Genomic DNA, 26,474 nt, shown 5'->3' on the forward strand with positions numbered 1-26,474 from the left:
CCACGCAACACAGGCCAACAAGTATTATAGCTATGAGAAAGTAGAGCATTAGGCATTAGACTTGCAGGTTGCCACAAGTGAAACAAATAATAATCACATGGCCGTGCTTTGGCTTTAAGGCAAGGAAATTGTTAGCCTACCATAGAAAACATGACCTAAAATGAAAACAGTTTGTGAAGACTGTTCTAAATCTGAACTTACATTTTGCACAGCCCAAGTGCTAACATAAAACTATTTCAAAGAGATAGATTAACTTGTCAAACTTTTCACTCCCCTGCTTTCCTCAGTGCTCAGCTGCCATAAGAAAACAGCTCTTATCTCCAGAAACTTGGCAGACGGTCACGCTCACATGAAAGAAAGTTTACAGGTAAAATTCCATTCAACAGATTTTATTTATCAATTTGGTTTTGTGATTACAACTGTTTCAGTTTTCTTCCACTGAAGACAAAACAAACTTTTACAGCAACGCTTGCAAAGAACATTCATAAGATAACAGCTTGCTACTTGCACAATTGGCTTCAAGAAAAAGCCAGGTAACTTGAAGAGTCACTACAGTTCAGTGCCTAAAACTGATTCAGGGGCAAATACAACTACAGATCTATGAGCTACCTTCCACTTCAAAACACAAGGCCGAGAAAAAAACTGCAAGTTCTTACTTCAGGTTATTTGCTATTACACAGCACAGATTAGCTGATATTGCAGTTTCGCAAAGGAGCAATTCGTTTTTATAGTGAGACAGCCAAGCACATGGTGACAATGTATAATCCAGCCTTCCCTCCCCCAGACAACTGAACGAGAAAAGCCAAAGCCGCAACTCTGTCAACTGTGGATTACACCTTGTTGGCAAGGCCAATGAGCAACCAACGTGCAGTGCAGGCCTTCCAGTACACGACTGAATTGATGCAGTACAAGCTTGAGTTTTTGAGACTGGTATCTGTACGCATCAAAAACCCTGGGTTTCCTAAAGTATTGGAAAGTAGCAATTGCTGGCACCAAGAAAACTTTAGTAACTAAGGCAAGGTATTCATCCTACCCTTTTAAATAAAATTTGAGGCATAAAGATTAAGCATTTTTAAGGCACTTGAAAAATTATTTTAGTTCGCTTTACCAACGTATTTTACAACTTAAATCAGGATCAGCATAGCTCACAAATAAGCATTTTAGCAACATTTTACAGAGCAATGCTTTTGTAGCGAAGCCCTCCATGCTGTGAAGTGTTCTGTAGCATTTTTCCGCATGTTTTCCCAAAAGATAGCCCTTGGAGGCCAAATATATATATATATGTATATGTACTAGGAATACAGTTTGCTTTGCTGAGCTGAGAATTGTCACACCGTAGGAGAGTATTTTGCTCACTTCAAAGCACAGAATACAAGCTCATGGATATCTTTTTAAACACATCATAAAATAGTTCTGGGATAGGGAAAGGGCAGATTAAATGATTTCACAATAAGGCCAAGGTTATACCATCTAACCCACACACGTTGTTGCTGGAAGCTGGCTGCTCACTTCTGTTTCAAAGAACCTGAGCTGATTGTCTTAGTTTTGTTTAGCAAACCACAAGCTCATGAACTCGAAAATACAGTACTTGAGAATCGATTCTGTACTTTTATGGTAATTTGAGTTTTCTATACAGCACAATAACGTCATTCAAACTAGAAGAACACCAAAATGCAATTATGCACTTTAGTAACTTGCAAACAATTTGTTTAATATCTAAGCTACACCACCTAGACAGTTACCTGCATCAATGTTATCCTTTTGTTGCACTGCTGCCAAATTCTAGTCAGATCAGAGCTAGTGAGACAGTATTACAGGTCACCCTAAAACTGATGATCAAGGTGTCATCAGTAGCTACTATCATGTGCTATACCCACTGCTTCATTTTACCTGTACTTCAGTTTTTCCTTTGGGCTTATTCTTGAAGGTGTTTGCGTAATCTACTTTGGCAATGACATACCTTTGCTTACTCTCGGATCACAAGGGTGATCCAGCCAAGTTTAAAAAAAAATAAAATAGCATTTGGCTGAATAGATTTCCTTAACCAGTTCACTGCAAAGTCATACAAAACTGACAGCAGGAATGAGGCTGGGGAAAAGAAACAAGGACAAAGGAAAGCAATCCTGACTCAAATCAAATCAGTAGATCCTCTGATTACTCCGAATAGCTCCTGCAGCAAGCAGACATACACAAAGGTTAAAATGAATTGAAGTTTTAACAAGTAAGCTTAAGAAAAGTCAGGATTTCCCTAAACACCATTTCAAGTATAAATGCAAATTGTTGCCTTTTCAAACAGGGAGTGAACAGTACTTTGAACTCTATCACTTAGTTTTATTGTTGGCCTTTGCATGTCAGAACAAAAAAGGTAAACAACTTAAAGCTAGCTTGTAGCTGAACATTAATGTACCATGCTCCCTCGCTCTCAAAAACAGTCAATAAGGGCCAGTTATTCAGTGTAAAGATTCTGAAACCGGAATGCTCAATCACACATACTCAAGTTTCTGCTCTCCTATATAAAGCTAGTACCTAAATATCTTTGTGATAGGTGGGACACTTTTGCAGCCTACTAATTCTCAGTCATTTAAGGCACTAATTTTCATTTCCTCTTTACATGAATTATCCCATACATGTCCTCTCCACCTTCAGCATTAGTTGGAAAGGGCACAGGACTTCACTTTGGAATGCAGTACTTTATCGAGCCATCTTTTTGTCTTGTGTTTAAAAAAAAAAAAGTATATGTTTTCTTTTTGACTCCACTAAGACATTTTCTACTTCTACAATTTCACCCTCCTAGCAGCACACTGTATGAGTTACAAGCTAGTAAAAAGGGCATTTCGCTCCCTGAAGTCAGTCACCAATAATTCACTTCTTGACAAAACTGAAGGGATGCTTTGGGATACTTTATCAAATGTTGATTAAATTAGCCTTCACGATAAGTCATGAGATTATCTACTCAAGACAGCGTTGCCACTGAATAAGAATCTCTGGATGTTTACATTTGGCATATCAAAAGAAGTCCCACAGCAGCAGCCACTAAAGAAAAGACAGCCATTAGAACCCATGCAGAATATTGCAAGTAAACCTGCTGGAGAGATTCACATTACCTCTTGCCAAGTATAATGTTGCAAAAATATTCTTTCCAAGTCTTCTTTTAGAGATATAAAGGGTATTACGAACTGCTGTCTTCCATGAGCAACAGAAAATATTTTGGTTCGGTGAACTACAGGTATTGAGCTACTAGTCCATTATAAAGTGACAGGTCCTAAAGTGTGTGATAGTTTCGGTCTTTCGACCTGCAGAATTTGTACAGAAAGAAAATAACAGCTTGCAGACCCAGAACAAGGACAATTCCACCTATGAAACTGGCAGCATCAAACGTAGACTTGCGCGAAGAAGGTGCAGGAGTCACAGTAGCATTTGTACCTGCCGAACAACATATAGCAGTTAGAGTTCACGAGGCTTACAGTTTAAGCAATGAGGCTTCCTTGTATTTAAGATTCCTCAGACAAAACATCCAAACATCATAAATAAAAGTAAAGGTATGGCTAAATGAAGCTGCTGGCAAGTGATACTGTCATTTAATTAAGTAATGTGTGCAAAAAGACTAGCTGTTATTGCCAAACTGCTTTGGCCCTCAGTACTGACCAAGTCTTCCTCCTTTCCATATAAGTATAATATTGTATATGGTCAGTGAAAATGTATTTTCCAGACTTTCCTGCTTGTTCCAATTTTTTGCCTAAATTCACATCATCTTCCATCTATTGCAAGTGTAACTCCTGGAGTAAAGAAACCAACTGAAGTCACAACACATGAATCTAGAAGCAACAGCCATCTGCTTTTAAAGGGCTTCACCTCATTACAGCTTCTCATGAAACAACATATTCAGGGCAGATGCTGGAATGGAATACTACAAATTACTTGTTCCCATCACTGGATGTCTTTATTTTTTAAAGGTATTCTATTATTACACAGCAAGATAAAAGAAGATCTTCCAAATTAAGTCCTGCAGCTGAATTTACAAGCAACTTCCTGTCATGCTGTCACAAAGCGGGCAGTTTATACAGTTTGACCAACGTGTTTCTGACATTAAATTCTGACATCAACTAGCCTTGCTGCATATCTTGCTACATCGCTTCAACAAAATTAAATTAGGCACAAAGCTAAGCGTCTTTAAAGACAACACTTCTTAATTAACATAAACGTCTATGTGGTTTGTGCTTCAAGTATGCTCATATTAGCCATTACCTGGAACAGTGGTTGTTTTGGCAGCTGAAGTAATGGGAGTCGTAGATACAGGAGCAAGCGTAGTGGTATTGGTGATGTTTGGAGCTGTTTGAGAGAAAACTTAAATTCAGACATTGTGCACATACCGTAAGCTTCAAGAGCAAAGTTTGCAAATCAGTAAGTTCTTACATGAACGATTTGTCTTGTTTTGCTTCAGTGAGAGTAAGCTTTGTTATCAGACTGTACCACACACAATTTAGATGTTCAGCTGCATGGCTTTAAGACAGCTTTCTGCAGGAAGGATCACAGCCTAACTATATGATTATTATCCAAATATTTCAAGGTTCTTCACATATCAGTGTTTTTTCGCTTAAAAAACCACCTTTTTTTAAAAAAAACAATAGATGTTGGTATGTGAGTGAGAAACAAGACAGCTACATCAAGGCAAAGGGCTCTCAATAACTAGCCTTTAGAAACAGTATTTATTGTACTTCAATACTTCAATGTAGTACCTCTATCCTGGAGATAAATACAGGATACTGAACACTTCTCCCCAAAAATTCATTACCAACCAATGGCATCGCTGGAATATGTAAACACTCACCTGTAGCTAGACTGTCTCCTAACAGTTCTTTGTTTACCAAAGCAGAACTATGGGTGTCTGACCTTTCCCACCCCACAAGATTAGTATTACTAACAACTAATGAGTATTCCACTATGTGCCTGGGATAAGTGCCAGCATTTGTTCTTTTGCTCGAAGCTAAATGTCACCTCACTGTATGCTGACACTGTATGCTGTAAGCTGTTGTGAGCGTCCTCAAGCACCAACTCTCAGCTACTTTAAGCAGTAGATGCTTCCAAAGATAAGATTTTGAAAACTTCACTGTTAAGTCAGTAGCACGTGGGAGAACAAACGTTTCTGGATTGAGTAACAAAAAGCCAATCTGTAAAAACCTCGTTCTTAGTGGAAATGACTAATGTAACTCAATTACCACTGAGAAAACAGTGGAAGGAGACACTTCCAACTGTTACAGTTTATACAGTTCACTTCCTCCAGGCCTTGGATTCATTTATGTGTTTCATACCTCAGATGCTAAGCAGCCACACTACCACAGTGATCTGCAGGAAAAATAAATCCCTTGTTCTCTTTTTCACTCACTAAGTCCTAGTTTACCACCATTCTACAAAGGGCAACAGAAGCAATCTTAGCAATGCATAGTGCATCATCGCTGGCATTAAATTTTCAAGCTCACTCCGCTGTTCACTAAACAATCCCACATACTCATCGCCTCCCTGGGTCACATTTCTTTATATTACCTGTGGTAGGATGGGCTGTGGTAACAGGACCAGATGTGGTATTGGAAGACGCTGTAGTAGCATTGGAAGGTGATGCTGTAGTAGTATTAGAAGGCAGCGTAGTAGTATTAGAAAAAGGAACAGATGTAGGAGCTGTAAAAGAATAAAAAGTGGCATTAAAAACATTAATGACTGCTTTTAACTGGAGAATTGTAACAGGCTAAGCTCTAGGGACTCATATAGCAGTGAATGCTAATGCAGTTCTAGTCTGAAACTACAAACACCACACTAATAGCACAAGTTGCTTGAAATGAATAGATGAAAAAAATCTGTTGCAGGCAGTTCAGTGTTCAACCTCATGGTGCCAAGTTGTGCAGAACATCCCTGTAGACTACATCAACTAAGATTCCTCAAAGCAAACCAAAAGGGAGAACAGCCCTAATGCAAGAGCAGTGCATAGGTTTTATGCACTAGCCAAGTAGGTAATCAGTACTGCTTCCCCACCTCATTGGAGGTGCGAGTGAATCTGACCTATCAAGGCCAAGAAATCAGAATGGTTAGACAGCTGAATCCAGAGGCAGGGGTGGTGACCTCTCCTCAAGAATCTGAAGGCTTAACTAAAGCTGTCTGTTCTGAGGGCTGCTGCTGGTATAGGCGTACAAATCCTAGTAAAGAACTTTCTACAATTTGCTGCATTATCCCACCTAATCCCACATGGACAGCTCATCTAACCTGCTGCTTAATAACACTGTGAACACTCATGACTCAGCAAACTTCCTGCCAGAATACCATTATGTCCAGAAGCCTTTAGAATTCATTAATTTTATTTTTTTTCAGCATCTTAAAGCAATTCTGCGCAGCAGGAAACCAGAGCAGCCTGATTCTACAGAGACACTTTGGATATACCAGAATCAGCACTCCCTTTGGTGCTACTTACATCAAGCCAGCTTAACCCTGCCTTCATGTTTTTCCATTCCAAGCTCCAAAAATGTAGTACTGAACCATGACACTGTCTCATTATTAAAAAAAAATAAAATAAAATAATCTCATGTCTCCCCATTAACAACAGATAACGCTAATTTAACTCCTCTGTTAAAACAGAATACTTGGCAGTCATAGCTGGGGAGTGCAGATCGGTGAGCAAAGATGTCATCTTACTTTCCCCAGCCATCCATGTCACAGCCAACTGATTTTAGCTGACTTACAGAGAAGGACTGTCACTGGTTGGTCCCAGTCCATCGCTCCCCCAGCCTGACTGGGCTGCATGAGCAGAGGCCAGCAGGAGAAGCTGGGCAGGAGACAGGTACTGGACAAAGTTACGTGACGCTACTATCACAGTACTATCACCCTGCCCACATACAGCCCAGTGATCCCATGGCAACACTGCTCACTGCCAGCTCCCATGCACAAAACTAGGCCAGATGTAACATGATACAGTCTGTACCATACAAGCCACACTACTCAGGGTACACCGGTTTTCTGCCACCTTTGGATAATGAAGACCTGATGAGGTATATACATGTTCCTCTGATACCAGGCAGGATTCTCTGCTAAGGGTTACAATTAAATTTCCTTGAACATGCAGAAACTGAATGCAGTATCCCAGTAGCCTCGCTACAAGGTTTGATATGAACAGATGGTAGAAATGCTACTCTCAGGTATACAACAAAACATTTTAATAACATGCTATTTCTGGAAAGCACTGAAAAAACTGCTACTTTGGAATTTTCCACTGGTTAAGGAGCAGTTGTTATAGTTTTAGAAATAACACAGAAGTTCAAGCCCAGCAGCATTACTTCTGACTGGCCACTACCACCAGAAGCAGCATGAAAGCTTCATTTCCATTGGTGTGAGCCAGCCTCTTCCAGCAGCACTCTTGAACTAATCCAGACAAGAGCACTGCAATTTTTTTTCATCTTAAAACCAGAAAACTCTATTTTAAAATCTATTTCTTGTCAGCTTTCAGAAAGATCGGGCAGCTTCCGCAAAAGCAAAGTTCTATATTTAATCTAAATCAATTCATACCCCACAAATCTGCTTCGCACAGAAAGCACAAATTAATGAAAAGCACAAAACACACAAGGAACTAAACACGTGCCCAGCATGAAGGTTCTGTAACTCAGACCCTGCATTTCAGCACTGCACGAAGCTCTGAAGTTAACAAAGCAGGTTGGCTATTTTTTATCCTCCTATTTACTACATCTCAGATGAAAAACTGATTCAACGTGTGAAACGTCTTTTATTTAAAATGAAGCTCACTCTCTTAAAGAAACTGAGAAGCTCCTTACTTAACATCTTTCAAGTACTTCTAAATAGGTACGGCTACACCTAATAGGAAACTTCAGCTTAAGAAACCAAGGCAGTTAGGCAAACAAACTTGTCTACTCAAGTATGTCAAGCTTCTTGAAGCAACAGCAGTTCTGAATGAACAGTAAAATTGTGTATTGTAGTATCACATCATGGATTTAAGCTGGAAGCAAAGGGCTTATTTACATACTTGTACAATCATATGTAAATCATGGAAGGCATTAAGCTCAACAAATTAAGGAGGTGCAAATGAGACTTGTTATACTTCAGATATTTAGCTTCCATATCGCTTAAATACTTACGTAAGCATTGTTTTTCAGGTGTACAGTCCTTATATACTCCAGAACTTGCTTCTGTTCCATTTACACACATGTGTGAATCTGCAAGAACAAGAGTATTTAAATCAGTAGAATTTAGGGAAAAAAAAAATCATTTAGAGCTTGTTCTTAAGCACTAATAAATCGTTCTCAGGATATACCAAACACCATCTTCTAGCCAGGATAACATTAAAACCACTTCCATGTACACAACCTCCCTATTACATTAATGATTAAAAATTACAGAGGCTAATATATTCTTTCACTACAGCTACTCCATCACATTTAAGCAACACACTTCCTTGGTTAAACACTGTTTTTCTCTAACAGAATCGCTTGTACTTCTCCTTCAAGGCCTATAGAATTAATCAGTTTTTCCACTATTTGTGGCAGTAAGTTAAACATTTCCTATCAGCAGAAATGGCATAAATCCTTACTGTCTTAGGAATTCTACATGCAGTGAAAAATTTAGCTCTACAATAGATCCTTGACATTAAGACATTAGTTTTTATTGGCTGCCTGTGCACCTTTCTCCCTTGATTCAGATTTTATCCTTTCCTCGTAGAAGTTATTTCACACAGCTGAGAAATCTGTGTGTGTGTCTCCTGGTCAGACAACATAGGTAGGATTTCTAAGAGCATCTTCCTGTAAAAATACCTCTACTGGGCAAGCAACATCCAGAATTCTTTCCAACAGTTCTGAACCAGCTTGGCTTTCATATACTATCTATCTACAAGATTATTATTACAGCCAAGCCATTCTCTACTCAAATCATTTTGTCTATATCCACCTCATTTAAAAAGTACAAATGATTCTCCTTAGAGAAGCTGTGGTCCTCATGTGACTCTGTCAACAGCAGCTTTGTCAACTCAACAAGAGAGTACCAGAGGTCACCTACATGTACTTATACCCACCTTCCCTATAATAAGGAAAAGAAAGCTCTGAATGAGGCCAGTTAATGCTTTACATTTTGGAGGCACTACCACACTCCTTTCAGTGGGATGCAATTCATAGTTTTAGGAACACTACTTAAGACTAATCTCGTTTAATGGATTCCCTTTCAATTCCAGAGTAGTGGCTGTGATCAGGTCTATGGCATGCCCAAAGAGGTTGTGGATGCCCCATCCCTGGAGGCATTCAAGACCAGTCTGGATGTGGCTCTGGGCAGCCTGGTCTAGTGGTTGGTGACCCTGCCTGAAGCAGGGGTGTAGAAACTAGATCTTTGAGGTCCTTTTTCAACCCAGGCCATTCCATGATTCTATGATTCATTCTATGGTTCTACGATAACCTCAAAAGGGACTGCAGCACCAGGACGCACCTGCCCCTTAGAATCCCCTCCCGGCTCCTTCAGAGCAAGCACAAGCAGGAGGTAGTTTGCTCGACTAACATTCTGAACCATCTAGAAAACATTAGCTCATCAACAGCACAGACTTGAATCAGAAACCCAACAAACCTAAGACTATTCTGAACATTTTCAGGTGTCTCCATATAAGAACTTCACACCTGCTCAGCAACAGATGCAAGTTACGAGTTAATGCTCCGTTAGGCTGTCGAACAGAACAATCTATTCACAGTAGTGAACATGAACATAAATGCATGAGATCTAGTTGGGTTAAAGGATCTGCTCTGCACAGTTCTCCTTACCGTTACATTTGATCCACCCGCAGCCTGTTTCTTGTGTGCCGTTACCAATACACGAACTACACGTAGTAATATTTCCACAGATGTCTGGGGGGGAAAAAAAAAGACCAAGAAAAACAAACAAAAAACAGATATGCTGATTAGGACAAAACAATCCTTGTAAGAAGAATGAACTCAGCCATGGAAATAGTTCCTAGAGGCGTAAATTCTCACCTATAGACCTCCCGGTTTAAGGCACAGTCTTTCACATAGAGCCAACCACTCCTAAAGGTTACAGTTTCTATCTTGTCAAAAGCATTTCTATTTCCCTCACAGTGCTACTGATAGCCCCAAACCAGACCTCACATATACATCAAGATAATGCCTCAAGTAACCTAACAACAGGGAATCTGGACAAACAACAGAAACATACGACTCTAATGAAATTACCAAGGCCCACTACATTTATACTGCAGAAACTTAATAAAACCTCGGATGAGGAGCTTAGTTCCTTTTGATTGCGTTTCTCCGTTAAGTAATACAGCTGGCCAGTAAAAAAAAACAACAACCAAGCAGCAGAAGGGAAATAAAGACGAGAGCTTAAAGGACGTCATACACAAATGCATAGAAAGGAAGGCAGAAGTCAGACTATCCCTGCTTTGATCACAGCAGAAGCCAGCCGCCCAACCAGTCCAGCTGTGTTTTCATGTCAATCTCAGCCCAACGCTGTAGCCTTAAAACCACAATGTCAACAAGTCCAGTATCTGGATCAAATCAACTCTGCCCTCAATCTCCAATTTCAAGACATTAGCTTTGAATAAGACTTAGTCACGGCCATCATACTCAGAAAAGAAAAAAAGCAACCCCAAAACCACTGCAGTCTCCTACTGGTTGAATATAATACTACCCGCTCTGTGAACTGATGGGTGACCCTTTGCTTTTCTCCATCCTGCTCCCCAGCAAAGGGAATCTGGCTAATCACAGCTCTTTGGCAATCAAGATAACAACCTGAAATGCACCAGCTCTCTAACTTCAGTATTCGGGCAATTGGAATTGTGCTTGGATACCTCTGCCCTTGTTGGATATGGCAGGATCAGGCTAGAAACAGGTCCAAAAGACCTTTATCAACTCCTACCAAAGAGGTATGGCAATAGCCTTGCCCCGTTCTCCTTAAAAAGACAGCACTTGAACCACTTCAACAGCAGCACGACTATTCCTTAACCACACATTTCAGAACGAATTCAATTCACGTATAGTTTTGGGCGGCGGGCAGTGAGGCAGCCCCCATCCTGACAGAGCTGGGCTCCTGGGAAGCCCTCACGGGTAGGCAGCTGATGTAGCACAGCCGGCTGGTACCGCGTGCGCTCGGGCTTTCAGTTTCCCTTCCAAAGCAGACTCACACGGGGGAGAAACGTATTTTCTAAACTAAGGGACCGAGAGTGCGCTTTTTCCTTTTATTCTTTAATTAGAGGTGACAAGATCGCACTGCCAACTGAGTTATTCACTCTGTAAGGGAAAAGCGAACTCCCAAGCTCGGGAGCAGGCGAGGCGACCCCTCGCAGTCCACACCGCCCTCTCCCGCCGCACGGCGGGGACCGCCACCTCCGGCTGCCCGGCGGCCCTCGCTGAGCGCACGGAGCGCGGCCCCGGTGACGTCAGCCCCGCCCGCAGCCCCGGCCAGCGCCGAGTTCCCGGAGAGGAGCCGCCGCCGTGACTCAGCCGCAAGCCCCGCTAACGGGCCGCCCCGCCGAGCTCTCCGCGCACCGAGCTGCCGCCCGCGGAAGCGGCTCCGGGTCGTCCCGCCCCGCGCAACGGGCGGCACGGCAGGGGACGGCAGGGAAGGAGGGGCTGTCCCGTCGGCGGCCGCCCGAGGCGTATTGGGGTGGGAGGTGGGGGGGGGGGGGGAGCGCGAGGAGAAGGCTTGGGGCACTCACCCACGGCTGCCGCGTCGCTGAGCGGCCAACTGCTCCCAACCGCCAGCCCGCACAGCGCTGAAACGAGGCAAAAAGCGGCCAGCGGCAGCGCGGCTCTCCGGCCCATGGCGGCGGCACGGCGAGGAACGGCAACTCCCGCCCGTCGGCGCTTCCCCTCTCCCGGATCCGCTCCCTCCGAGCGCCGCCGCGTCACGTGGGCGGCACCCCAGCGAGCCGGCCCCGCCCCCTGCCGGGAGGTGACACAGCCCCATCCCGGACCGCATGCCCAGCCCCCCCCCCTGCTCGGCGGCAGCGTTTCCCGCGCGTCACGTGCCGCCCGAGCGCCTCCCCGCCCCCTGCGATGGCCACGCCCCCCCCGGGTCGCTGAGCGGCGGACGCTGATTGGCTGGAGGGGCCTCCCCTGCTCCCTCCCACAGGCGCGGGGCTGGCGGGGCTTCACTCCTTTCTTTTTTCCTCCCCCTTTTGCTTTTTTTTCCCCCCCTTCTTAAAGCGAGTTGTATCAACGTATGGCGTCTGCAAATAAAACTGCAAGTCTGCCTCAACATCTTGTGCAATGCTAACACAGGGGAGCCCAGCCAGAGCTCCAAAGCACGTTTCAGCGTGGTACCATCAGGGTGAAAGGAGAGATGAATGAGACACATTATATCGGGAAAATTCTGTTTCTTTTAAGCATGAGCTGAGTTGCACAATAACAAGGAAGAAGCTGCCAACTAAACTTATTAACTTAATCTTCCACTCTCCTTTCTTGCCAGGTGGTGTGAACACTGCCAAAAAACCATAACAACATCAGAATCTTAAGATGAGCTGCTTGTCGTGAGCTCTGGAAGGCTCTGGAAGACTACTGATAGGTCATGATTTGGGTGGAGATGTTTCACTTCGAGCTGTTAGGCAATGTGTGGGATGGCTCGTGCATCACCTCCCTGCAAATGAGTCTTCCAGGGAAAGGCTGCGACGAAAGCAGAGAAAATGAGTGTAAGCAGTTCCCTCTCAGAAGCTGTGGTGTGATGAATTGGGGTGTCCAAATGTGAAGTCCTTAGTACAGGGTAGATGCGGACCTGCTGGAATACATCCAGAGGGTGGATATCATAGAATCACAAGGTTGGAAAGGACCCACAAGATCACCTAGTCCAACCATCCTCTCATTACTGTTGCTACCACAGGCCACTAAACCAGATCTTGTAGCTCCTCATCCAGACACCTCTTGAACGCTGACAGGGATGGCAACTCCATCACTTCCCCGGGCAGCCATTCCAGTGCCTGATCACTGAAAGAAAAAGTTCTTTCTTATGTCTAGTCTCAACCTCATCTGATACAACTTGTGGCCATTTCCTCGGGTACTGTTTGTTGCCTGGGAGAAGAGGCCAAACCTCTCCTCATCACAACCTCCCTTCAGGAAGTTGTAGAGTGCAACATCTCAGAAGATTGCTGTCAGAGCAAGAATTACAGCTACAGCTTGTCTCCAGAAGCGAGTGAAAATATGTCTGTCCTGTAATCCTGGGGCTGGTTGGAGTCCAAGTGAGTGATAAATGTGGTTTGTCTGTTTTTTCTTACAGTCAGCATCTTGGGACTTTGTTGAGGAATACAGTCAGCAGGATCACAGCAGTTGGGGTTGTTGTTGTTGGATTTGAAATACAAGACTCATCACTGTATTCATTTCTCATTGCACTGTTATATACTTAGTGGTTAGTAAGGCATTTACCTCTGCTTTGAATGTCAGGATGCAACCACTGCGTTACTGGAAATATATGTAAAGTACTTGGCAAAAATGGGTAAAACTTAAGGGTCTGCAGATGTCCGTTTTAGGGAACCACATGTGAAATGTAGTAAATGCCCAGAAATCTCAGCAGATCACCCTGCATCAGTAGCACTGAGCACAATGTAATGACGGGGCTTCTGAAGAGGTGCCAGGGGGAGTATCCCGCAGTTTGGTGTGGTGGCAATGAATGGAAGTAAAAATAGCAGATTAACTGAAAGGAAAACATATTTAGTTCAATTTGCAAACATTTGTGTTCATTTCCAAAGTGTCATTTCATCTGTGTGGCAAGTGTACACGAAGCGTAAAGACGTGGTTGATGTTTTAATGAGGAAAATACACCACCCAAAGTGTGTTTGGGTATTTCATACCATTACATATGGGTGCAAGAAGAGGAGTGAAAGGCAATTGGGAGAGGTGAGATGGGGCAGAAGGATAAAACCCTTCTCCTGTGCTGGATAGGCTCTCAAATAATATGAGGCATCCCATCAGAAACGCGGGTTACAGAAGAAAATGTGGTACAAAACATCTTTTTGGCTTGAGGCTAATATTATGAACAAGATTATTCCTTTATTGTTTTACTGTTCATCACCCAGACCTCCTCAAGCGTATCCAACTTGCATCAACTGGAGAAGCAGGGCTTAAGGACACACTCTTTCTTTTAAGTGACTCTTCAATACTGGATGAAGGATTTCACCACAGTTTTGCTGGTAGAGCATCCTGTCCTGACTGATACAAACAATGTAATTGTTGCTGACCTGCACAATCATTATGCCTAAAATTCAAAATGTGTCCTGGTTGTGCTCTCCTCCTTTTGTTATAATGTTTTCCACGTGGTATAACTCCAACCACTTGTCTCCCCACCCGCTATATTGTACGTCCAGCCATTGTACTTTTTGTCAGATCGGTGTTCTTTGGCACAGGATCAGCTTTCTGATGCCTGATGTGAGCAGGCCTTTGCTACCCTGTGGGATCCTGAACACTGCCCTTCTCCAGAGTACAAGTTGCTGTGCCCTGCTTGCTGCTCAGGTCAGGTCCTTTGGACTTGAAGCACACACTGTGCTCTGGCTCATCTCTTCTGGAGACACTGGGGACACAGTGGTGCAGCTGTACTGCAGAGCAGACCTTATACAAGTGAGCCAGATAGCAGCAGGGAACTTTTCCTGCCCCCTCTGGACACAGCCTACTGAATGTAGTACAGTGAGGGGTCTGCTTCCTTGCTGTAGACAGGTCTCCGTGAAGAAGCCAAGTAAACAGAAACACAACAAATGACTCGTCTTCAAATAAGAAGTTGAGTAATCTTCCTTTTAGAATTTTCTTCTATAACTTGCAGAACTAAAATGACTTTTCTTTCACCTTCAGATTTGTGCACATGATTTGAAGTCCTTGCAAGAAGTAGGAGCTGCTAGTCTGCGTCTCAATACTCAGTTCTGAAGCCATACCCTGCCACAGCATTTTCTCCACTGCTCATGAAAAGTAATCTGTCAGGAAATATGTTGTTTTCTATTGTTTCTATTTTCACCTTTGGCACAGAACTTTGAAGTGAAAATAATTATTCTCCAGGCAGTTTAATTGATTTGAAATTTTCCTGTAGTTAACTTAGCTCCTCTGCAGTTGTTTATGTATGGCTTTCAGAATTCTTTAGAGAATAAAAGAAGAAAATGTGTTGACAGCTCCTTAGCCATCTGCAGACATAACAGTATATTTTAGGTTTTTGTTTCTCACAGTAACTGAAGTAAAACCTGAACCCCCTTGCTAAAGCTAAGATGTTCATTATACTCCCTCAAAGCATGTGGGATCACTGTAGATCTGTGGACTCTTCAAGCACGAAGTTAACCAAGTTGCTAAGCGATTTATTACATTCATCTCCATTTAGCAAAGAAGCTTCAGAATGCTGCTTTTCCTGAAATCTTGTCTTAAGCTCAGACAAAACTGGGTCTCTCCTCGTACTTTGCTAATTCCACCTCTCCCAACTTGAACTGGCCCTGTTTGGCAGATTTGAGCAGCTCACGCAAAGAGCTCAGTGCTGGAGCAAAGGTCGCTCCCCCAGCACAGTCTCTTTGTGGTGATGGAAATACAGGTGAGAGATCAGTAAGCTGACTGTGTCCGCACAGCCCTGACACAGCTCTCAGCGTCGCTGCTCTTTCCTATGAGCTTCCTGTGCATTTCCTTGTGGCCTCTCTCCAGGCTGCATTTTCATTTTCTTCTTTTAGTGCTTCTCTGCCATTCCCTGCTTTGCACAGGTCGTCAGAGACATCTTGCTAGTATGAGATCATCAACACCAGCAATCAGTTGTGTATTACTTTCGTCCACAGGTAGCCTTAACATTTCTTTCCGTGCAGTGACTTTATAAACCAGATTTTACTCTGGTTTAGTGACAATAATGACTTTAATCAAAAATAATTACTTGAAACTTACACCCGTTTCAGCATTTCTCATTTTTGCCTGAAGTAGCTCAACCCGATTTCAAGGGTGTTTCTTTTAGCACATAGCAGTCACTGCAGGGTCAAATGTCTGGCATTCAGAGATACCTTAGTCCTGCAAACAGTTTTTTTTTCTACCTTCCTCTGATATATCTGAGTTACAGCATGTAGGCTACACTTAGAGCTGTGCTGGGCAGTGGTGTCCTGAGCTGCACTCTGTGTTGTGTGGAGGTTGGTGGTGGAGGCAGAATTAAGCTAAGAATTGGTTGGCTTTATCCCTCTGGGTGTGTTCCAGCAGTACCGTGTCTGCCTGTCACTATATAATCATACTAAGCTATTATCCAGAAACTGATGACTGGCAAAAGTCTTTTTCAATACTTTATGTTCACTTTTTTTTTTTTCTCTATACTCATATAAAAGTGCTTTTAACAGCCTATGAACTCTTTTTAAACTAAGTCAAAATAACAATTCCAACACATTCACATTTGCAAGAAGTGTTTATTTTATCTTACACGAAAGCTGTCGAGGTCTGTAGAAAGCTGAGCAGAAATCAGTGCTCTCCCTTGCTGCAAACCAGTTGGTGATCATGGCCGGAAGGTCCCGCAGTTTGTAACTTTGCAGGCCACAGTGGGCCTTTCATTATGTGTTGGTACGGTTTCCAGTTGCTGGAGAACTTCCGTGCCCTCAATCAGTTGCCTGAAGTAGGGAGAAATAGCAGCTTTGATTCACCTTTGCTGCCTGAGCAGTATCCCCTGGCCCTGAAGCCAACTCTGCAGCCACCATAACAAAACCCGGGAAGTTCTGCTCTTTGTTTTTCAAAATGGGGTAATAAACACCATTGGTTCTTGATTAAATAGTTGCTATTTAGCTTCCTAGGGGATATGAAAATACTGACTTATAGCAGTTACATTTATTTAAAGGAACAAGCCTTGTACCCATCTATGAATGGCCATTAATTTTGAGGAGAAAGAAGTAAAACATTGAGTTATCAGAAATGATGGTTATTGGAAGTGTTTCCCTGAGAAATGCCTTTCATTTCCTCCCTTTGCAGTGCCAACCTGAGTCCTGAAAACAGTCTAATGTTTTGCAACCTTTACAGCTTTCAAGATCTTTTGAAAGAGCCTTAAGATAATGAAAAGCACAAGTGATCTGAACTTTTCCTTTGTTTTGGAAGTGAGATGGCTACAGGAGAAAACGCTTTCCAGTTTTTCTATGTTACTTAAGAGCTTGTCCTATGGAGATCAGCTATGTAACAAAGATCAGTTGTGCTCAAGGATCCTTCACCTTCCAGATTACACAGCTGGTGGCAAGGCAAGAACTGAAGGTAAACACCACGGGTTGGAAATCTATCCAGCCAGCCACCACACTTGGCTTGTTCTCTGTAGCTTAGGCAGTCATGCTTTTCGTGTCCTTCCAAAATGCTGTCTGTAACAGTGACATAAAAGCAGCACTGCAGATTTCTCTCTCTGAAGCAAACTGCACTGAGCAATGATCATCCTCATTACATTTATGAAAAGCTGAAAATCCCAACAAAGCCAGCCCTGCATTAATTTACTGAGACAAACACTCACAAAAACAATTTGTCTTGGCCACTGAGGGCTGAGCAGAAACTAGAGGCTTTGCTCCATGCCCATTAGGACACACCTCCATCTGACACCAAGCTATACAGGCACCTCTTTCCAGCCTTTGTCTTTGAGAGATCCCAGCAGCTCTCTTAGCTTTGCCATTGGATTTTCCAGCTTGATCAAGACATGCCAAGGCAAAGAAATGGACAAAAGGGTGTCAGTACGTACATCAAATATGACTTATCCATATTCTCCCTGGCCAGAGCCATCCATGTTGCAGTTGCCATAGGAATCACATGGACCTCCATGTCTTGCAGAGCTAGGGTGACCTATGTGCTGCAGCAGATGCAAGCTTGTGCATACGTACCCAAAGGCAACACATTTTTTGTCCAGGTAGGGAACTGGCTGAAGGGTGATGTAGAACTGGGAGCCGTTGCTGTGGCAGCCCTTGTTAGCCATCCCAAGGACTCCTCTTCCCTTGTGAGGGATGGCAAAGTTTTCATCTGGGAAAAGAGTTCAGGGATAAAAAGGCAGAATCTGTACTGCTTCCTCTGTTCCTCTTTGCTTCCAGCTCCCATAACCTCCCATGTCTTTCTTTTCGCCCTTTTCCTTTTTCCACAAAGGTCCCTTATCAAGTCTCATGTGAGTAAAGTCTGGCATGAATCAGTGTCCTTCCTTGAAAAGTTTTCCCACTAATATTCAGTCAAGCAAGCAAAGAAGCCAATTAAAATATTTAGATTTTAATATTCTCTCTCCCCTTTTTTTTTGATTATTTTTACTCTTTTTGAGTGCCATTCTCCAAAGCTGATTCATAAAAATGGTAATTAAATGTTATCTGAATAGTTACTCCCCGAACGCTGACTCGTGGTTTGCAAAATATCTTCAGCAGTCTAAATTTGGATTCGAATGCTTTGTGCTATGCTCCTGTCCAAGTGATTCTCTGTAATTACCTCAGTACTTTGAGCTCCTCACAGTAAAATGTAGCTGCGGCCCATTAATTTCAGCAGGCATTGCAGTGAATGGAGGCGTGCCAGCCACTCAGTTTTGCAGAAAAGTTTCACCATCTGACAGAGGCATCTGTCACTGTTTGCAGATATCGGAGATATTTGTCCTCTGCCCTCTGTGTAAACAGTTTGGCAGGAAGAACTCGGAAAGCAATCCAAGCCTTAAAATAGACAGCCATACCCAAGTGAACACCTTGCTAGGGGATGAAAAGCAACGTGTGGCTTTTAAAGGAAAAGAAGAAGGAGCAGAGCACTGAGTAGTGGAGCTCAAACCCTCCTGACTACTCAATTCCAGCCTGCTTTGGCTTGGTCCCATGGCCTCGAGGTGAAAACGGGCTCTCCACTGCTTTTGAAAATAAAGTTTTCAGCTACGCTTGGCACTTCTGATCTCACTGCTGGCTGCTGCCCAGCCTGCTCAAATGTAACATTGGTAGTGACATTGTCAGTCAGAAAGCTTTTACATAAGAGAACATAAGTCAGTCTCAGAAGTGCTTTAGCTGACTTAAAATGTCTTTATGGGTAGCAATTAATCCAAACAGAATATCCCAAATGTCTATGTCAATTACATGGGTTATTTTTCTTAAATATTGCATGTAATAATGTTCTTTTCTCTTTGTATGTAACTACTTTCTATCAGCAGGGGGGAACATTTATTGTTAAATTTGCTCACGCCTGTCATTTCCCGACTTTCACAACATTATAGGCATTCTACATTCAGTTGGATTCAGAAGTAACTCACATCTGGAGCTGCAGAACTGATAGTGGCAATGCCTGTGGTGTGCCCAAGCCTTAAAAGCTGCCAGAGATCCAGGAAATCTGGAGTTAAAGCCAGCTCACTTCCATTACTTTAAACACATTTAAGCAAAAGGTTTCAGCTGCCCAGAGTTCTGCAGCTGTCCCATTTCTGTGTGAGTGCTTGCAGTTTGATGCAGGCAGGCGGGTAACCCTCTGTCCTGATTTTGGCAGGGAAAAGGGCTGGTGGAGTTGAGCATCCAGCACAGGGGCCAAGACTGCAAGTCAGTTCTTAAGCCAAAATCTCACTGAAAATCAAACTATTTCCTCAAGGGAAACAAAGGGAAACCCCCGGATTATTCTGTACGATCATATAAGAAGCTTGATTTTTGTTGAAATTCGACATTTATGCAGCGAGGTAATTTAGAGAACGTACCTTCAAATGTGGGACCATAAATTGACTCTCCTCCATCTCCTTTCCCAGTTATGTCTGTTGGGTAGACAGGGAGTAATGATCAGAGGTCAGGTGGATCACAGGCATGGCTCGAGGTTGTCTGAGTGGCTCCAGCAGAGCTTGGAGACATGGGTTGCCCATCTTCCAGGGAAACCAAAATTACTCTTTTAATACCAACATTTTAACAGACTTTTTGGAAGAACTTTTCATGAACCACTGCATCAGCCAAGGTAGGGGCAGGCTGGGAGAGGGGCATCGATTGCACTGAGTGGGGTTAGAGCAAGGAAGGGGGAAAATGCAGCTATGATGTTATGGCAGATTAATACTGCTATCTTGCCTGGGAAAAAATGATTTGGTGAAAGAGAAATGAAAGAAGATTTCTGATGGGCAAGGCAATAATTTTAGGTTGCTTTGTGGACTATATAGATAGCTGCTTAGATATTCCTGGACTTTTAAAGTTCATCATCAAAGTATAAACTAAACATGGATTTGAGCAGTCCCACTTGGAGCAAGCGTGGCAAACATGGGTAAGAAATACAGCTAGGTAAGACAGGTGATTGACCAAAGGGGAGTGAGTAATGAAGGCAATCTCTTCTGATACAGCTCTGTGTCTTTTCCTCCCTCAGGGTGTCAGACAGCCTGTGTTATGAGGTCTTCACAGTGCCTTTCCCCTCAGTACACAGTGCCTGACTCCAGGCACGGCTCTGCTGTTCAGGCAGCTCCCAGCATATCTGGCACGGCTTTCAGATTTGACCAAATAAGAGATGAGCTATAGTTTGGTTATGTCTTCTTGGACTATAACCCATGCTGTGACCCAGATATAATCATTTGGAAATGCACCTCCTCCTTGGATCCACACAGGTTTTACAAGCCGATGAAAACAGGAATTTTTGTAAGTGAGCTCTTGACCGCTTCTTGGAGACATCACTCCTCCTTCACACAGAGCACGGAAATTCTCACAGGTTTTGGGGCATACATCAGAAAAGAGCTGTAAAATGAGCATGAGAGGAAAAATGTGAAACTCACAACTCGCATCAGCTGTCCAGATTTCAGCCTCGCTTCCTTTAGGTAGTGAAAACCCAATGTTTGGTATCTTTATCCTTGCTTTTGCTGTTCTACTCAGCCACTTACCTCAAACAGAAGTGTCCCAATGGGCTTCTCATCAATGGCTATGTCCAAATACACAAACACGTGCTGTTTGAGCCAGAAAAACAAATCCAGTGAGATGAAGGCCAACTTTCAGTGCAGTCCTTGCTTTCTAATGCAAGTCGGTGCCAGCAGCTCAGTGTGAGCCATCTCAGCACATCTATGGGATGGTCAGTACAGAACTGTATTCCTATTGCTTTGTTTAAGCAAACAAAAAGGCAAAGGATGTTCCACTCTTCTGGGCAGAAATAATCCTAGCAGTGTCAGGGCCAGCTTCACCTTGTACTTGTTTGTGTGCCTGTTGTGACCTGTATGATACAGGCAGGATAAATGAATTAGCAAGAATAGCCATCACCCCACCAAAAGGGGCAGCTGCTCTTTGCCCTTAATTCTCAAATCCACGTGGAAGCAGTGCAGTATCTGCTGTGTTTCATCTGAGTAGTGTGTTTTATCTGGAGTGCAATGTCTAGTTTTGGGCTCTCCAGTTGAATAAGGCTGGGAACTACTAGAGAGAGTCCAGTGGATGGCCACAAAGATGATAAGGGATCTGGAGCATCTCCTTTATGAAGACAAGCTGAGAGACATGGGACTGTTCAGCCTGAAGAAGACTGAAGGAGGATCTTATCAATGCTTGTAAATATCTAAAGGGCGGGAATCAAACGGATGGGTCTGGGCTCTTTTTAGTGATAGACAGTGACAGGACAAGGGGCAGCAGGCACCAACTGGAGCACAGAACTTTCCATATGAATGTGAGGAAAAACTTCTTTACTCTGAGAGTGACAGAGCAACAGAGCAGGTTGCCCAGAGAGGCTGTGGAGTCTCCTTCTCTGGAGATGTTCAAGACTCACCTGGATGCTTTCCTGGGTAACTACTGTAGGGAACCTGCTTTTAGCAGGCAGTTGTACTCAGTGATCTCCACAGGTACATTCCAGCCCGTACAATTCTGAGATTCTGTGATAATACATTCAGTTGATTGCACACCTTGCCCTCTTCTTATAAAACAACATTACTTGCCTTCCTGCTCTTCATGTGTTTGGTGTAGAAATCCTCAGTGATTGCTTGGTAAAGGGCCTCAGGCTTAAAATCACGGTAACCCCATTTGCAATGAGCCCACTCGAGCAGGTCCTTCTCATCACCCAGCAGCCATCCATTAATGAAGCACATCACGTGGGAGGCAAATCCCCACACCTCGCCTCTCAGCTCCTGCATGGCAGAGGGAGAGCACAGAGCCTCAAGGGATTATTTTCACATTCAGTAAAGATGCAATTGGTAATGCTGTACAACAGGCAGGGTGGCCTGTGGTATTTTTGTGCTTCTCCTACTTTTAAAGTCATAAATCTTGCCAACACAGAGGGTCTGCAGCAGGGGTTTGGGTGAAGTGTGCTGGAAGGGAAAGAGGCATTGTTATGGCAGCTGGGCAACTGGGGCAAGGAGTAAAGCAAGGAGTGGCTAAGATCTCTTGGTTTGTTTGGCCCAGAGCAGAAAAGGCTGAGGGGAGGCCAAATGGTGGCCTGCAGCTCCTCACAGCATGTGGAGGGGCACTGCTGAGCAATTAGAATCACCAAGGTTGGAAAAAACCTCCAAGATCATCCAGTCCAACCACTCACCTACCGACAATATTTCCCCACTCAAAAACTGTCCCTTAGTACAACATCTAAATGCTTCTTGAACACCTCCAGGGATGGTGACTCTACCACCACCCTGGGCAGCCCATTCCAGCACCTGACCACTCTTTTGGAGAAGAAATTTTTCCTAATATCCATTCTGAACTTCCCCTGGCTCAACTTGAGGCCATTCCCTCTTGTCCTATCACTACTTATGTGGGAGAAGAGGCCATCTCCCACCCCACCACATCCTCCTTTCAGGGAGCTGTAGAAAGCAATAAAGTCTTCCCCTGAGCCTCATCACCACCAGACTACACAATTCCAGTTCCCTCAGCTGCTCCGCATAAGACCTGTGCTCCAGACCCCCCACCAGCTTCATTGCCCTTCTCTGGACACGATCCAGGGTCTCAGTACTTTTCTTGTAATGAGGGACCCAAAACTGAGCACAGTACATAAAGTGAAGCCTGACCAGAGCTGAGTACAGAGGGACAGTCCGTTTCCTGCTCCTGCTGGCAATGCTGTTTCTGATGCAAGCCAGGATGCCATTGACCTTCTTGGCTGCTGGGCACGCTGCTGGCTCATGTTCAGCCAAGCACTGACCAACACCCCCAGCTCCACTCTGTCCTCACAGTCTTCCAGCCACTCTGCCCCAAGCCTGTAGTGTCAATCAGGGTTGTTTTGGCCAAAGTGCAGAATCCAGCACTTGGTCTTTTTGAACTTCATCCCACTGGCCTGAGCCCAGTGATCCAGCCTGTCTAGGTTCTGAAGGGCCTTCAGGCAGATTGACACTTCCTCCCAACTTGATGAAATCTGCAAACTTACTGAGGGTGCAGTCAATCCCCTCCAGCCCAGGGCTGCCAGCTTCTTCAGGAGAATACTGTGGGAGACAGTGTCAAAGACTTTACTGAAGTCTAGGTAGACCACATCAACAGCTTTTCCCTCATCCACCACGAGGGTTACTCAATCATAGAAGGAGCGTCTGGATACGGAGCTAGGAGACATGGTTTAGTGATTTTCTGTAGGTATGGTAAAGGGAGAACGGTTGGACTAGATGATCTTGTAGGTCCTATCCAACCTTGTGACTCTATGATTCTATGAGATCAGGTTGGTCAAGCAAGATCTGCCTCTTGTGAACTCATGCTGGCTGGGCCTGATACTTGAGTTGTCTCACACATACTGTGTGATCTTGCTCAAGATGATCTGCTCCATAACCTTCCCTGGTGCTAAAGTGAGACTGACAGGCCTATAGTTCCCTGGATCCTCCTTATGACCCTTCTTGTAGGTGGGAGTCACACTGGCAAGCCTCCAACCCTCTGGGACCTCTCCAAGGATGCTGACAGATGGTAGAAAGCAGCTTGGCAATCACCTCCACCAGCTCCCTCAGCAAGGGAGGTGGATCCAGCCCCATGAACTTGTGACAGACCAGGTGGAGTAGTAAGTCTCTAACTGTTACCACCTGAATCATGATGGGGTTATTCTCCCCCGCTATCCTAGACTTCCAGGTCAAGGGGTAGAGTATCCTGAGGATAACTGGTCTGATTTTTAATGACAGATCTAAAGAAGGCATTGAGAACCTCAACCTTTTCCTTATCCTCAGCAGTCACATTCCCTGTCGCATCCAGTAGAAAATGGAGATTTTCTCTCCTTAGCCCTCCTCTTATGTTAATACATTTGTAAAAAAAGGTTTTTGTTCTTTTTCTACAGTGGCTAGGTTGAATTTAAGCTGAGATTTTACCTTTCTAACTTTCTCCTTGCATATCCTAACAATTTCTTTGTACTCTCTCCAAGTTGCGTGTCCCTTCTTCCACAGGAAGAAGGTGACAGGGACAGGACCCAAGAAAAAGGCATGCAGCTGTGCTAGGGAAGGGTCGTGCTGGGTGTTAGGAAGAGTTTCTTCATGAGAAGGTGATCAGGCAGAGAACAGGCTGCCAGGCTACCCAGGCTGGTCACAATGCTGAGCTTGATGCAGTTGAACAATCTCCTGCACAACATGCTCAGACATAGAGGGAGTCCTGTGTGGAGCCAGGAGTTGGATTTGATGATCCCTATGGGGTCTCTTCCAACTCAGGATATTCTATTACTCATGAGCCAAATTCCACTTAATCATAGACATGCAGCTATCTAATAGTTTTGTTACCTTTTTTTTCCTCTGTAAATATTCATTCCATGCAAATTCTAACAAAGGACGTACTATAGGATCTGTGAACTTGCTTGGAAACTTCAGCTTCAGTGCCTAGATATACCAAATGTGGAAAAAGAAATTGCTTACAAGCAGTATAATAGTCCCACCCATACATTCATCCTATCCATGCTTGCACTTCTCTAATCAATTACAACCTGAGCCAAAGCCAAAGTAAGTCCAATGGTTGCATCACACCTGTCCTCCACTGGCATAATTCCTGGCACCTGCAGAAGCACAAACTGCTCTGAACACCTGCTCACAAATGTGGTGGGAGATTTTGTAAGAACGTCTGCTTCACAATTACGAATTACACTCTTATCCCCTGCCACGTGAGATAGATGCAAGTAGCAAGACATTCAAAGATCTCTGAGTGTCATCAGCTGCATTTCTGCAGGCATTTCAATAGCTGCAGTCCTGTAGGTGACTGAGCCCAGACTTCATTGTGCATGGCTCTACTGTTTGTTGTATGGGACTGCCCAGCTACACCCGGCTCCATGGAGCATCTCTGGGGCTCCCAGGCCCTCCCACCCCATTTCCATTCATTCCAGTGCTCCCCACTGCTCCCAGTTACCTCTGCTGTGCACTTGGCTACATGGAAAGCTGGGTCTCGGAGCAGCCCTGTCACCTCCACCACCACTGGCAGCCATTCACCATCCATGGCAACTCTTTGTCAACAGGGCTCAGCACCATGGCAACGCAGCAAGGGCGGGGAGGAAAGAAGGGGGGAAAGGGGAAGGGGCAGCAGAGCCTGTGTACAGCACATGTACATCCTGTAGAACTCTACAGAAAGTTAGGGAATGCCCAATTTCTCTTCCTACCGAGGAGGAAGAAAAAGTGGATGACATGCAACATGTGCTGCAGAACAAGAAGCTGGAACCCAGATCTTGTTACTGATCCCCTGAGTGCTCCAGCAGTTAAACGATTGCCCTGGGATAAGGATCCTGATCCTGGCAGTGGCTGACAGCAGGTGCCCAGCAAAAGGTGCAGAGGTGAGCAAACACAGCACCGGTGCTTCCCCATTGCCCTCCCAGCCCGCGGCCAGCTGCTGCTTTGGGGTTTTGCAGTACCTCAGCGCTTAGTTTCCCCTCTGTGGATCTTTTCAGTGTGCATTCATTTATTTTTTTGTCCAAATGGGAAAGTCCCACATCAGAGAGATTTACAGCTTAGTGCCACCCTTGATAAAGAAGCATCTTCCCCAAGGAAGCTCCCGGCAGCACGCTGCAGCAGCATGCCAGGTCACGGTCCCTGTGCTGAACGCAGCACAGTACATTGACAAAGCAGTTCTGGAGGGGTCGTGGCTACCACAGCAAAGTTTTCTGCTGCCCTCGCAGGTCTGGTTGCTTTCTGCTAAATCATCCATCCCACACAAATGCAGTTTGTGGCATGGCCATGGGCTCAGCTGGGGTTGCTGCTCCTTCACCTGTGCTGGGTCACGTGTTGCAGAGGAAGCTACTGGCTTTTTCATGTTTCCAATAGGAAAAAAAACAATATCACTTTTGACACATTAGAATCCCATATAGAGACAGAGCTTTAATTTGCACTCACGCATGGGGTGACAGAGAACAAGCTGCTGTATGACTCTAACTAAACACAGCACGTGGGAGGATTCAGCTACAGCTGCTTGTTTGATTCCATGAGGAAAGAGAGAGTCAAGGGAAAGGAATAAGAAAAGGGGGCCCTTTTCTTCCTCCTGCCTCAAGCCAGTGTGATGGCTCCAAATCTTCTGCAGCCTGTGACAAGCTGAGCCTAATTTTAGTAGAATGATCATATGGCTTGTGCTCCAGCCAAACGTCTGTAGTAGCCCTATATAAAGCCCAAAGTGAAGCAACATACCCAGAGTCAAATATAAAATAAGGCACACTTCAGAAAGTATTCTCTTTGGTCTCCATTATTCTCTATATACTGAAGTTTGT

At 44.2% G+C, this 26,474-nt stretch overlaps 2 protein-coding genes across 3 annotated transcripts; both read right to left on the bottom strand.

Annotated features, from left to right (window-relative positions):
* Positions 1 to 373: 373 nt before the first annotated feature.
* CD164 (CD164 molecule) lies at positions 374 to 11,914 on the bottom strand. The gene is made up of 6 exons (XM_072332833.1): positions 11,699 to 11,914; positions 9,789 to 9,872; positions 8,130 to 8,207; positions 5,542 to 5,673; positions 4,246 to 4,329; positions 374 to 3,423 (listed from the first exon to the last, which is right to left on the bottom strand). The coding sequence occupies exons 1-6, from the start codon at positions 11,802 to 11,804 to the stop codon at positions 3,263 to 3,265; spliced, it is 645 nt and encodes a 214-aa protein (XP_072188934.1). The 5' UTR covers positions 11,805 to 11,914; the 3' UTR covers positions 374 to 3,262.
* Positions 11,915 to 16,354: 4,440 nt separating this feature from the next.
* PPIL6 (peptidylprolyl isomerase like 6) lies at positions 16,355 to 25,221 on the bottom strand. Of its 2 annotated transcripts, XM_072332941.1 has the most exons (9): positions 25,133 to 25,219; positions 24,714 to 24,785; positions 24,517 to 24,612; positions 21,790 to 21,978; positions 20,761 to 20,823; positions 20,470 to 20,617; positions 19,612 to 19,665; positions 17,807 to 17,942; positions 16,441 to 16,570 (listed from the first exon to the last, which is right to left on the bottom strand). In XM_072332941.1, the coding sequence occupies exons 1-9, from the start codon at positions 25,217 to 25,219 to the stop codon at positions 16,459 to 16,461; spliced, it is 957 nt and encodes a 318-aa protein (XP_072189042.1). In that variant the 3' UTR covers positions 16,441 to 16,458. The 2 variants fall into 2 exon arrangements, with proteins under 2 accessions (XP_072189040.1, XP_072189042.1); XM_072332939.1 differs by lacking the exon at positions 24,714 to 24,785 and having other exon boundaries at positions 16,355 to 16,570; positions 25,133 to 25,221.
* Between the last annotated feature and the right edge of the window lie 1,253 nt (positions 25,222 to 26,474).

Source organism: Excalfactoria chinensis, chromosome 3 (assembly GCF_039878825.1).
Source record: "Excalfactoria chinensis isolate bCotChi1 chromosome 3, bCotChi1.hap2, whole genome shotgun sequence".
Classification (NCBI taxonomy): Eukaryota; Metazoa; Chordata; class Aves; order Galliformes; family Phasianidae; genus Excalfactoria; species Excalfactoria chinensis.